This window comes from Oncorhynchus kisutch, linkage group LG4 (assembly GCF_002021735.2).
Source record: "Oncorhynchus kisutch isolate 150728-3 linkage group LG4, Okis_V2, whole genome shotgun sequence".
Taxonomy (NCBI): Eukaryota; Metazoa; Chordata; class Actinopteri; order Salmoniformes; family Salmonidae; genus Oncorhynchus; species Oncorhynchus kisutch.
In genome coordinates this window covers 25048176-25060831 of record NC_034177.2, presented here as the reverse complement: position 1 = coordinate 25060831, position 12656 = coordinate 25048176, and the positions used below count along the sequence as shown (strand labels likewise).

Here is a 12656-nt window from a genome sequence, read left to right as displayed (position 1 = left end):
ACCAAACCATTAGAGAACTCTGAACTGTTTTGAGTGCCCTTAAAACTTATTTGGGACTGGGGGGCAGTATTGAGTAGCTTGGATGAATAAGGTGCCCAGAGTAAACTGCCTGCTACTCAGGTCAAAAAGCTTGAATATGCATACAATTAGTAGATTTGGATAGAAAACACTCTGAAGTTTCTAAAACTGTTTGAATTATGTCTGTGAGTATAACAGAACTCATATGGCAAGCAAACACCTGAGAAAAAATCCAACCAGGAAGTGGGATATCTGAGGTTTGTAGGTTTTCAAGTGTTTGCCTATCCAATATACAGTGTCTATGGGGTCATATTGCACTTCCTAAGGCTTCCACTAGATGTCACCATTCCTTAGAACCTTGTTTCAGGCTTCTACTGTGAAGGGGGAGCAAAGAAGAGCTGTTTGAACCAGGTGTCTGGCAGAATGCCATGAGCTAAATCACGTGAGTGGCCGTGAGAGAGAGCTGCGTTCCCTTTCATACCTAAAGACAAAGGAATTGTCCAGTTGAAACATTATTGAAGATTTATGATAAAAACATCCTAAAGATTGATTCTATACATCGTTTGACATGTTTCTACGAACTGTAATGTAACTTTTTTGACTCTTCGTTTGGACTTAGCGCTCGCGCATTTGGATTACTGGACTAAACGCGCAGACAAAAAGGAGGTGAAAGTCAACATCATGTCTAGAGTGGCAAAAGGTGATTCACATTCTCTCCAAAGTTTACCTCAGAAAGCTCATGGGCCTCATAATATTTCCCGTTATAAATCAGACTTCTAAAACTGTGCACACGTGAACGAGCATTATAACTCTGCCTGAAAAACACCCATCATTCACCTTTTATAGTGATAATAACGCCCTTATTTGCTGTATACATTGGAAGTATTGGAATTAGGCCAAGACAGTATCAAAAGGAAATAGCAATGCTTGGCAAAACTGATCAGATGTCCTTGGACGTGTTGGCAGAATGTTTCCTTTTGCAGTGACATTTGCTGTATCTGACAGTTTCGGAAAGACCAAAATACATAGATCAAAATATTTTAAATGGCTTATCTAATTATTACTGTTTAATGGGTCCAATTAAATGAGAGATGGAACAAATGGTAGCCTATACTAACTTGTTGTCAGCCTGTAGGCTATTTTGCCACACAAGTAGCCTATGAAACCATCACAGTCAGAAAAGGTGAGAGATTTATTCTGCAATGATTATGGAAATGAAATAAATAATAGGAAATATATACGTATTTCTATTTTAGAATGCAAAGATAAGAAACATTTTTTTCCCGCTCTTATCACTAATGGCAAATGTTTCCATATTGTTATTATATTTACACTATCGGCACACTCTTGGCATTCTCTCAACCAGCTTCACTTGGAATGATTTTCCAAAATTCTTGGAGTTCCCACATATGCCTAGCACTTGTTGGCTGCTTTTCCTTCACTCTGCAGTCCGACTCATCTAAAGTTGGTTGAGATCGGAGGATTGTGGAGGCCAGGTCATTTGATGCAGCACTCCATCACTCTCCTTCTTGGTAAAATAGCCCTTACACAGCCTGGAGGTGTGTTGGGTCATTGTCCAGTTGAAAAACAAGTCCCACGAAGCCCAAACCAGATGGGAAAGAGTATCGCTGCAGAATGCTGTGGTAGCCGTGCTGGTTAAGTGTTCCTTGAATTCTAAATAAATTACAGTCAGTGTCACCAGCAAAGCCCCCCACACCATAACACCTCGTCCTCCATGCTTTAAGGTGGGAAAAACACTGCGTCTCACAAAGACATGGCTGTAAGGAACTAGAAATCTCCAATTTGGACTCCAGACCAAAGGACACATTTCCACCGGTCTAATGTCCATTGCTCGTGTTTCTTGGCCCAAGCAAGTCTCTTCTTCTTATTGGTGTCCTTTAGTAGTGGTTTCTTTACATCAATTCAAATTATGAAAGCCTGAATCACACAGTCTCCTCTGAAAAGTTGATGTTGAGATGTGTCTGTTACTTGAACTCTTTGAAGCATTTATTAGGGCTGCAATTTTTGAGGCTAGAAACTCTAATGAACTTATCCTCTGCAGCAAAGGTAACTCTGGCTCTTCCTTTCCTGTGGCGGTCCTCATGAGAGCCAGTTTGATCATAGCGCTTGATGTTTTTTGCAACTGCACTTGAAGAAACTTTCAAAGTTCTTGAAATTGACTGACGTTCATGTCATAAAGTAATGATGGACTGTCATTTCTCTTTGCATATTCTAGCTGTTCTTGCCATATTATGGACTTGGTCTTTTACCAAATAGGGCTATCTTCTGCATACCCCCCTACCTTGACACAACACAACTAATTGGCTCAAAGAAATTCCCCAAATTAACTTTTAAGAAGGCACACCTGTTAATTGAAATGCATTCCAGGTGACTACCTCATGAAGCTGGTTGAGAGAATGCCAAACTGCGCCCTCTTTTCCTCCGCCTTTTCTTCATGCAAATGATGGGGATTTGGGCCTGAAAGCAGAATATCCTACTCGTCAGACTCGTTAAAGGAAAAATCTTCTTCCAGTTCGCGGTGAGTAGTCGCTTTTCTGTTGTCCAGAAGTTATTTTTGGTCGTAATAGACGGTAGCAGCAACATTATGTACAAAATAAGTTACAAATAACGCAAAAAACGAACAAAATTGCGCAGTTGGTTAGGACCATCTTACATGATTCCATATGTGTTATTTCATTGTTTTGATGTCTTCACTATTATTCTTAAATGTAGAAAATAGTAAAAAATAAATAAAAACCCTTGAATGAGTAGGTGTTCTAAAACTTTTGACCGGTAGTGTAGCTTGGCTATCTGTTTTTGTGTTATAAATAAGAGCCTCATATATTCCCCATTTTCACAAGGCTACTACTTTTGTCTTTCTGCAATGTAATACTTCAACCTCTAGAAGCTGTGCTCACGCATGGTCTAAAGTTTGTTGGACGATAAGCACATTCTCACGTCAAGTTTTTATAAAGGCCAACTGTTCCGTGAAAACTGGTGCACTCATAATTTGGCGCATCTTTTGTGCATACACAGCGTTTGTAGATGAGGCCCCAGGTATGTTCCTCGGGTGAAGACCTTGTGGCTCAGAGTTCCTGTAAGGCTTAGCAGAGGTTGGATACTGTATTGCTCTATACTGCTGTTAAGGCCAGTGTTGGCCTTGGCTAAGCTACAGTGACAACTCTTTTGAACAATGTGTTGTATGTTAACCTCACCCATCCTAAGCTTTTTATTTGCTTAATTGTTAGTGCATAAGTTGTGTCTCTGTCCTGGTGTAGCATTAAATAAGAGCTTCCCTTCCAACCTCAAGAATAGAGAAATCAATGTGCACCAATGATGGTGCCTTGTATATGCTAGAGTAGTTCAACAGCACATATCACACCTCATTACAAATACTTCTGCAACACACAAATGTGGGTGAAGGTCATGTATAATTGTTCAATAATTGAGTCTCATGTATAGTATGTTGTTCTAATGAAACAACAGAGCCCTCTACTGGTCATATCTGGACCCTGTCTGTTCATATCTCTTTATCATACACTACCTGTGTTGAAAGTGAAGGGAATGGACTGATGTGTTGTTGACCCAGAGGTAGACTTCCTTGTTTAGTGATGTGACAGTGTTACAGAGAGTACCTATGCCAGGTGCCTTAGTAGAGTGGTCTGTGTGTGTTTTCTTGGGTGGGTTTCATTGTGCTGAGTCAGTGTAGGGTCTCTACTGCAATGTGGGATGTGACTGCCAGTCTGTCTGCCACTCAGGCAGCGTTATCTGCAGCGTACAGCATTGCAGCGAGGCGAATCAGGTGTGACCGCTCTCAGCACAGACAGAGTTTATTAATCCCCTGCATTTACATATAGATGTGTACACTTTAATTGAAGCCTAGATAACAGACATCCAATTAACAAGTCAAATGAAGCTAGGCAGGTGTATATGAGTGAGTAGAGTACAGTTGGTGACATAAGCAAAATTTACACATTAGCCAACACTTCAGTTTTCCTTAGTTTTGCTGAAGTTAGTTTTGCTGAAGTTAACTAAATTGATATGTTTTGTGTTTGTCCATGTCTCTGATTTTGTGCTTGTTTTAGAATCATCCCCATGGGAAAGTTTGCATAAGCTCTGTCTGGTTAAGTGTTGGCCCTCTTAAACAAGAAGAGTGCTCAGTCCTTTTCTAGGAAAGGTTGAGTCAGACTACTGACAGTGGCTACTCCCACGGGGTCATATGAATTATTAAAATTCCAAGAAATACAGCAGATACCCGGCAGACTGACCTGTGAGTTAGAGAGTGGAAAAAGTGTGCCTGTGTCTGCTTTGTTTGCATTATGTTGTATGAATTTGCGGGGATGTTTTTAATGGACATTATTGTGGCACCCTTAAAAATGTCAAATTGACATTGTGCAGAGTAGAATTCCAAATTATGGTGGCTCCTGTCCCCACTACACATTGACAGTTGCTGCACTGTGGGCCTGTATGAATACCATTGGTTATTTGTAGATAGGTCAAAGATGAACTCATGAATATATAAATCTAAGTGCTCTGGTTCTGTCCATCTTCCCCCCTGGTCACATCAGTGTAAGATGAGAAAAGATGACCTATTCCACCAACACCATTGAACACTAGTTCTCCCATCACTCCAACAGTAGTGTCAATCCAGAGCAGACAGACAGAGGGTCTATATGTGTTGTGCTTTCTCCCAGACTATTGATAGGCTACACGGCTAGAGATCATCTCCCTGTTAACAACAGTATATCTCAATCCCCTCTTAGCAGCCATGTTTGTCTTTCCACCACTGTCCCATTAATTTCCCCCTGCCTTCCCTCTTGTCTCCAGTCTTTTGTCTCCCCCCTCTGTCATTCCCTCTCTCTCCATCCTGTGAGTGAGAGGATGACAAGTTAATGGTGTGGCAGACAGACGGTTGCTGATGATGGCTCCCGAAAGGCATATTCCTCTACCATCTGAAACAGTGAACGAGGCAAAGCATGGCTGACATTAGTTTACCCAGGGTCAGTGTTGAGCCAAACTTCACGGTCTATCAAAGAATGTAGAATATAATGTGGTGTTCAGAGGCCAAGACTGCCAAACAACAGGTTCTGATCGGTTCTTGAAGTATTTTCTAGTGCTTCCCTGGTCTGTTCTGATCCTAGTGTATGTCTACAGGCTGAACCCTCACCTCTCTGGCTGCCTCATTAAAGTAATCTCATCACACATCACACACAGGGAGCCCCTGGACACCTGCCGAGACCTATCCTGCAGCACCACGTTGCTCTCTCCTCTCCGTTCCCCTGCTCTCCACTCTTCTGCTCCCTTCCTCCTCTCCTCCCCTCCTCTCACTCTCATTTTCCACAGATCTGAGACTGGAAATAGACACATCTCCATCTTGAAGACAGAGAGAAATACACACACACACACAAACACAAACACACAGTGTCAGGCTCCTTGCACTATGAACTGCTTCTCTCACCCTATGGACCCATTAAAGACAACACCAGCACCCATCAAAAGCAAATTAAAATATCTCCCCTATTTCATTAGATTGCACATAAAAACCTGTGCAGTGTTATTCTGTGCTGTTGCACAGCTGTGATATGTCCGACAAAAGAGCTGTGACACAGTGAAGAGGTGTGTGTGTGCATGTGTGTGCATGTAAAATGTCTGGTGGCTGTTTTTGTGTGTTTGTTGTTGAGTGTACTCTTAGCCTCCAGAGTTCTGGTTGTGACGCAAACATGGGCTGCAGATTTTCCGGCCCTGTTTGTTCCCAGGGCTCTCCCAAAGGCAGGCTCCAGTCTCCTCTACCTTGTCTCACACTGTTCTCATAGCCCCAAACCCTGCCTTCCAAACACAGCACCAGTTTATGTCACACCAAGGGAAACCAGCTCTGGTTTAGTGTAAAGCCAGTCTTCCATTAAAAAGTGTGCTGCTGCTCTAACCTTGGGTCTGATTCCCCGTTGGCGCTGATACCCCTCATTGATTGTGTGGCTGCATGCTGTGCTACCCAGTAAGGGTGTGATTAGACAGGGTAGTCTGGTGCCTCCAGCCCTTTGACTCTGACAAGATCTTATTAATTAGCTACATTGGCAATAATGATCCAACGCATACAGTCTCTCTTTCTCTCTCTCAATGCATCAATTGGCTGAACTCTGACCCCTGTGTTGCCAGGGGAGCCAAGTAAAGCCCCCCACAGCCAAACCCTCCCCTAACCCAGACGATGCTGGGCCAATTGTGCATCGCCCTATGGGACTCGCAGTCACGGCCAGTTGTGACACAGCCTGGGATCGAACCCGGGTCTGTAGTGACGCATCTCACACTGCGATACAGTGCCTTGTACCGCTGCGCCTCTCGGGAGGCTCCATTTCGGTGGGCTTAAAGAGAGATTCAGACAGCAAGGCTGACAAGGTTGAGGAAGTTACTTAGGATTTGCCTTGCTACAAAGGGGAATAGTAAAAAGGACATGGCCATGATACCCTCCACATTCACCAGAATACACTGATGCCACTGTCCTCAATATGCAGGGACACAACTTTCACTGGGGACAGGAGGGACATGTCCTCCCCACATTCTGAAATTGTGTTTTTGTCCCCCAGTTTTATCATTCAAATGTGATACAAAAAAAAGGCAACGGTGTGCTTTAGGTCCATGCGGACACCTCCGAGCGGTCGGGTAGACTATTTGGAGTGTTTATCCGACTGGACCCCCCCCCCAAAAAAAACTAGTTGTCCCCCTATCAATATGTCTTGGTGATGTGATCTTCCCAAGTCATTGTCAGAAAACACTCCCCTTCTTTGTCATCCAGCTTGTCCTTGCTGTCTCATTGCTCCATGGTAGCCCTGGGAGGGAGGCCTAACCACTGTGACCCCCACTGTCCCACACCGGGCTCTCTGGTAGGAAGATAGATGCACTGGGCATCTTTATTTCCTTTTAATTTATTTTATTGTTCATTTTAGACTGACTTTGAAGTAGGTTCAAAGTAGTTGGCATATACTGTTGTCCCTCTCCTTGGCTAATGTAATGTCTATTATACTTCATTTCTGTCCTATCCTGTCATTGTTCTCTCCTTTTAATCTTTCATTTTTCACTCATTCCCCAACCCTCTCTATCCCTCCCTCCCTCTCTCCCAAATCCACTAGCCATTTAGCATTGCTACTGCAGTATATTTGAGACATAAATGAGTTAGTCAGTTAGTTAGTTGGTCCTAAATGGATCCCAGTCAGGTGTGTCGATTGGCATTGTGTAGAGTAGAGCCTGGAGACTGGCATCATCAGCATGCTGCTGTGGGGGTAACCCTGCTGTAGTGCATGTGTTACTGTTACTCTACCCTTGACCCCATGCCACTCTTTCTCTCTCCCTCTCTCTGGCTTGCATGGTTGGTTCTTATGTAACTTTTATCAGCTGCTTTGTTTTATTTATTCAATCTCTCTGTGTCTCTCTTTCACACACTATCATTATCCTGTCCTGCAGTCTTAATCCCGCTGTGTGACTTGCATTTAGCTCAGAGAACTAGAGATAAAACTCAGCCCTTTATTGGCTCTGTCCTTGTTTTGTCCTGATTCTACCTATATTAAAGGAATATTCCACGGCAAAACTATCTTTCGGTATTGTTTCATTAGTCCATTGTTGATATAGTCTCACAATATTTTGCATGTCAACAATCAAGTTTTTTAGATATACAGTGCATTCGGAAAGTATTCAGACCCCTTGACCTTTTCCATATTTTGTTACGTTACAGCCTAATTCTAAAATGGATTAAATAGTTTTTTCCCCTCATCAATCTAACTGAAGTATCACATTTACATAAGTATTCAGACCCTTTACTTAGTACTTTGTTGAAGCACCTTTGGCAGCGATTACAGCCTTGAGTCTTCTTGGGATTGATGCTACAAGCTTGGCACACCTGTATTTGGGGAGTTTCTCCCATTTTTCTCTGCAGATCCTCTCAAACTCTGTCAGGTTGGATGGAGAGCGTTGCTGCACAGCTATTTTTTGGTCTCTCCAGAGATAATCGATCAGGTTCAAGTCTGGGATCTGGCGGGTCCACTCAAGGACATTCAGAGACTTGTCCCAAAGCCACTCCTGCGTTGTCTTGGCTGTGTGCTTAGGGTTGTTGTCTGAGGTCCTGAGTGCTCTGGAGCAGGTTTTCATCAAGGATTTCTCTGTACTTTGCTCAGTTCATCTTTCCCTCTATCCTGAATAGTGTCCCAGTCCCTGCCACTGAAAAACATCCCCACAACATGATGCTGCCACCACCATGCTTCACCGTAGGGATTGTGCCAGGTTACCTCCAGACGTGACGCTTGGCATTCAGGCCAAAGAGTTCAATCTTGGTTTCATCAGGCCAGATAATCTTGTTTCTCATGGTCTGAGAGTCCTTTAGGTGACGTTTGGTAAACTCCATGCGGGCTATCATGGGCCTTTTACTGAGGAGTGGCTTCCGTCTGGGGACTCTACCATCAAGGCCTAATTGGTGGAGTGCTGCAGATATGGTTGTCCTTCTGGAAGGTTCTCACATCTCCATAGAGGAACTCTAGAGCTTTCTCAGAGTGACCTTCGGGTTCTTGGTCCCCTACATGACCAAAGCCCTTCTCCCTGGATTGCTCAGTTTGGCCATGCAGCCAGCTCTAGGAAGAGTCTTGGTGGTTCCAGACTTCTTCCATTTAAGAATGATTGAGGCCACTGTGTTCTAGGGAACCTTCAATGCTGCAGAAATGTTTTGGCATCCTTCCCCAGAAACATCTCAAGGATGATCAATGGAAACAGACTCAATTTTGAGTCTTATAGCAAAGGGTCTGAACACTTACATAAATAAGGTATTATTATTTTATTTTTTAAATGTTTAATTATGAGCTAAAATTGATTAAAGCCTGTTTTCACTTTTTCATTATGGGGTATTGTGTGTAGATTGCTGAGGAAATCGTTTTCTTTAATCCATTTTAGAATAAGGCTGTAACGTAACAAAATGTGGAAAAAGTCAAAGGGTCTGAATACTTTCGAAAGGCACTGTATAAAGAAAATCTAGAAAATCTCTTTCAATTTATTTAGCAACCTGTATGGCGCAGCTGTCCACATTTTTGTCCTCAAATTAAACTGGTATATTTTTCTATTTATGCCAATCCTTTTCAGACAATTTGTATCTTTTAATATATGGCAAACAAACAAGTTGCCTCCCTTCCTCCTCTTCCACTTGCCTCCTGCATTTTCTGTGGTAATGCTGCAATCAGTTGGTTGTAACATTGAATTGAGCAGACATTCCCATATGTTTTCGATAGCTACATATGTGACATAACTACATTCTCTATTCATAATATAATTAATACATACAGTACCAGTCAAAAGTTTGGACACACTTACTCATTCAAGGGTCTTTCTTTATTTGGACTATTCTACATTATACAATGATAGTGAAGACATCAAAACCATGAAATAACACATATGTAATAATGTAGTAACCAAAACGTGTTAAACAAATCTAAATATATTTAATATTTGAGATTCTTCAAAGTAGCCGCCCTTTGCTTTGATGACAGCTTTGCACACTCTTTGCATTCTCTCAACCAGCTTCACCTGGAATGCTTTTCCAACAGTCTTGAAGGAGTTCCCACATATGCTGAGTACTTGTTGGCTGCTTTTTCATCATTCTGCAGTCCAACTCATCCCAAACCATATTAATTGGGTTGAGGTTGGGTGATTGTGGAGGCCAGTTCATCTAATGCATCACTCCATCACTCTCCATCTTGGTCAAATAGCCCTTACACAGCCTAGATGTGTGTTAGGTCATTGTCCTGTTGAAAAACAAATGATAGTCCCACTAAGCGCAAACCAGATGGAATGGCGTATCGCTGCAGAATGCTGTGGTAGCAATGCAGTTTAAGTGTGCCTTGAATTCTAAATAAATCACTGACAGTGTCACCAGAAAAGCACCCCCGCACCATCACACCTCCTCCTCCATGCTTCACAGTGGGAACCACACATTCTGAGATCTTCCATTCACCTACTCTGCATCTCACAAAGACATGGCGGTCCAAGACAAAAATCTCCCAATTTGGACTCCACCGGTCTAATGTCCATTGCTTGTGTTTCTTGGTCCTTGCAAGTCTGTTCTTCTTATTGGTGTCCTTTAGTAGTGGTTTCTTTGCAGCAATTCACACAGTCTCTGAACAGTTGATGTTGAGATGTGTCTGTTACTTGAACTCTGTGAAGCATTTATTTGGGCTGCAATCTGTTGTGCAGTTAACTCTAAAAAACATATCCTCTGCAGCAGAGGTAACTTCTTCCTTTCCTGTAGCAGCAGGAAAGCAGTCCTCATGAGAGCCAATTTAATCATAGCCCTTGATGGTTTTTGAGACTGCACTTGAAGAAACTTACAAAGATCTTGACATTTTCCAGATTGACTGACCTTCGTATCTTAAAGTAATGATGGACTGTCATTTCTCTTTGTCCCCACTCGGTGCTCCCGAGTGACGCAGCAATCTAAGGCACTGCATCTCAGTGCTATATGAATCACTACAGACCCTGGTTAGATTCCAGGCCGTATCACAACCGGCCATAATTGGAAGTCCCATAGGGTGGTGCACAATTGGCCCAGAGTTGTCCGGGTTATGGTTTGGCCGGAGTAGGCTGTCATTATAAATTTTAAAAAATTCTTAACTGACTTGCCTAGTTAAATAAAGTTTTTTTTTTTAATACAATTATTTTAGCTGTTCTTTCCATAATACGGACATGGTCTTTTACTAAATAGGGCGATCTTCTGTATACCACCCCTACCATGTCACAACACAACTGACTGGCTCAAACGCATTAAAGAAAGAAATTCAACAAATGTGCTTTTAACAAGGCACACCTGTTAATTGAAATGCATTCCAGGTGACTACATCATGAAGCTGGTTGAGAGAATGTCAAGAGTGTGCAAAGCTGTCATCAAGGCAAAGGGTGGCTACTTTGAATAATCTCAAATATAGAATATATTTTGATTTGTGAACTACATGATTCCAAATGTGTTATTTCATAGTTTTGATGTCTTCACTATTATTCTACAATGTAGAGAATAGTCCAAATAAAGAAAAACCCTTGAATTAGTAGGTGTTTCCAAACCTTTGACTGGTACTGTATAATACCACTGTTTTTTTTTATCAATCAATATATTTGAGATTAACTATATTATTTGTTGTAATATTTGTTCTATCTTTTCTGGAGGATAACATTTTATTTTTAACCAGCTTTGTATGGCTTGTTGAAGAAAGGGCCATACTTTAAACAAAGTAGAATTTTCCATTAGTCAGAAATTATAAATTGTAATCTGTTATAAAGGGAAAAAGCCCATTTTTTAACAAAGGATGGGCCTTTCTTAGTAATCTACTTAGTACTCTACTGCTTTAATATTTAAAGCATTAAACCATATTCATTATATAACAGGCACTTTTAATTTTGTCTTAGTCTGTTTTTGCGTTCCAAATAAAGTAAAATATTTTTTGCTCATGTGATTTAAAAAATGAGTTGTCTGGAGTAGGCAGCACTATTAGTAAGTAGACTGTGATAGGACCAAAGAGTTAATCAATGTGATTTTTCCATTTATAGACAAGTGCTTACCTCTCTATTGTTGCAGAATCTTATCTATTTTTGCAAACTTTCAATTGAAATTGGTTGTGGTAAGTTAATTTATATTTTCTACTTCACCATCCGCCCATTTTATTGGTGAACTACAAGGTAGTTTAAACATTGTGTCTTTTCCAATAAGTAATGTGATATACTTGACATAATTTGGTTTTAGTCCAGAGAGGATAGAAAAGTGATCAAGATCTTCAATGAGACTGTGAAGGGATCTGGATCGCAGATTTAAGAAAACACTTGAGTACATGGCTTACATTGACATCCCTGGATTTCTAGCCCTTTGATGTTCTTGTTGGATCTGATTTTAATAGCTAGCATTTCGAGATGGCCATAATAGATAGATATGGAGACAACGGACAGCCATGTTTTACTCTTCTTAATAGCTCAATACTTTCTGAGAAGTAATTATTATTTACTATTTTACACCTGGGGTTAATATACATAACTTTAAACCATTGTATAAGAGATTAATCTAAATTAAATCAATGGCAGACTTGTGGCAGACTGTCTTATGTCCAACAATGACAAATAAAACTATTCTGCTAGTTGGGGAACCCTGTCTTAGATTATTATGGAAAGTACCATGAAAAGGCTTACTCAACATGACCTGCTTTAGTGAGCATTCAGGGATGTGATTGCCTTGGTTTGTGCTGCCTTTGAAATAATCTTCCAGGATAAACTAGCGTGATACTACTATGCATTGGAATATTATAATGGTATGTACAGTATATGCAAATCAGTCCTCTATCATTTATTTGAATGCATATTCATTAAACACTGAGGTAGGGGTTGATGAAAGGTCAACCTATAAGACAGAACACTGCAGCAGAGCCACAAGACAATAGAATAGTACTGCAGTCATCTACTATATATAGCTAAATGCAAATATGGACATGCCTGAATGGCTAAATGACTTAGAAAGTATATTTTATTTCAATTTAATTTGTGAACTTAGAGCTGCCTCATTGAATATGAACTTAATGACATAGCTATATCGGCACAGTCTTTGTCCTTGTTCAAAATATTGAGGGGTACAGTACATT

At 41.1% G+C, this 12656-nt stretch overlaps 1 protein-coding gene across 2 annotated transcripts in view; it reads left to right on the top strand.

Moving 5' to 3' along the window:
* Positions 1–12656, top strand: part of LOC109889303 (solute carrier family 66 member 2-like) — an 80514-nt gene that overhangs the window by 5194 nt on the left and 62664 nt on the right. The window contains exon 1 of one of the 2 annotated variants that reach the window (XM_031822707.1): positions 477–718. The exons of the other annotated variant lie outside the window; for it this stretch is intronic. Within the exon in view, the coding sequence (XP_031678567.1) occupies positions 700–718 (19 nt within the window). The 5' untranslated portion in view covers positions 477–699. Of the gene's footprint in view, positions 1–476; positions 719–12656 lie in introns of those variants that run through there. 2 annotated transcript variants of the gene reach the window in all.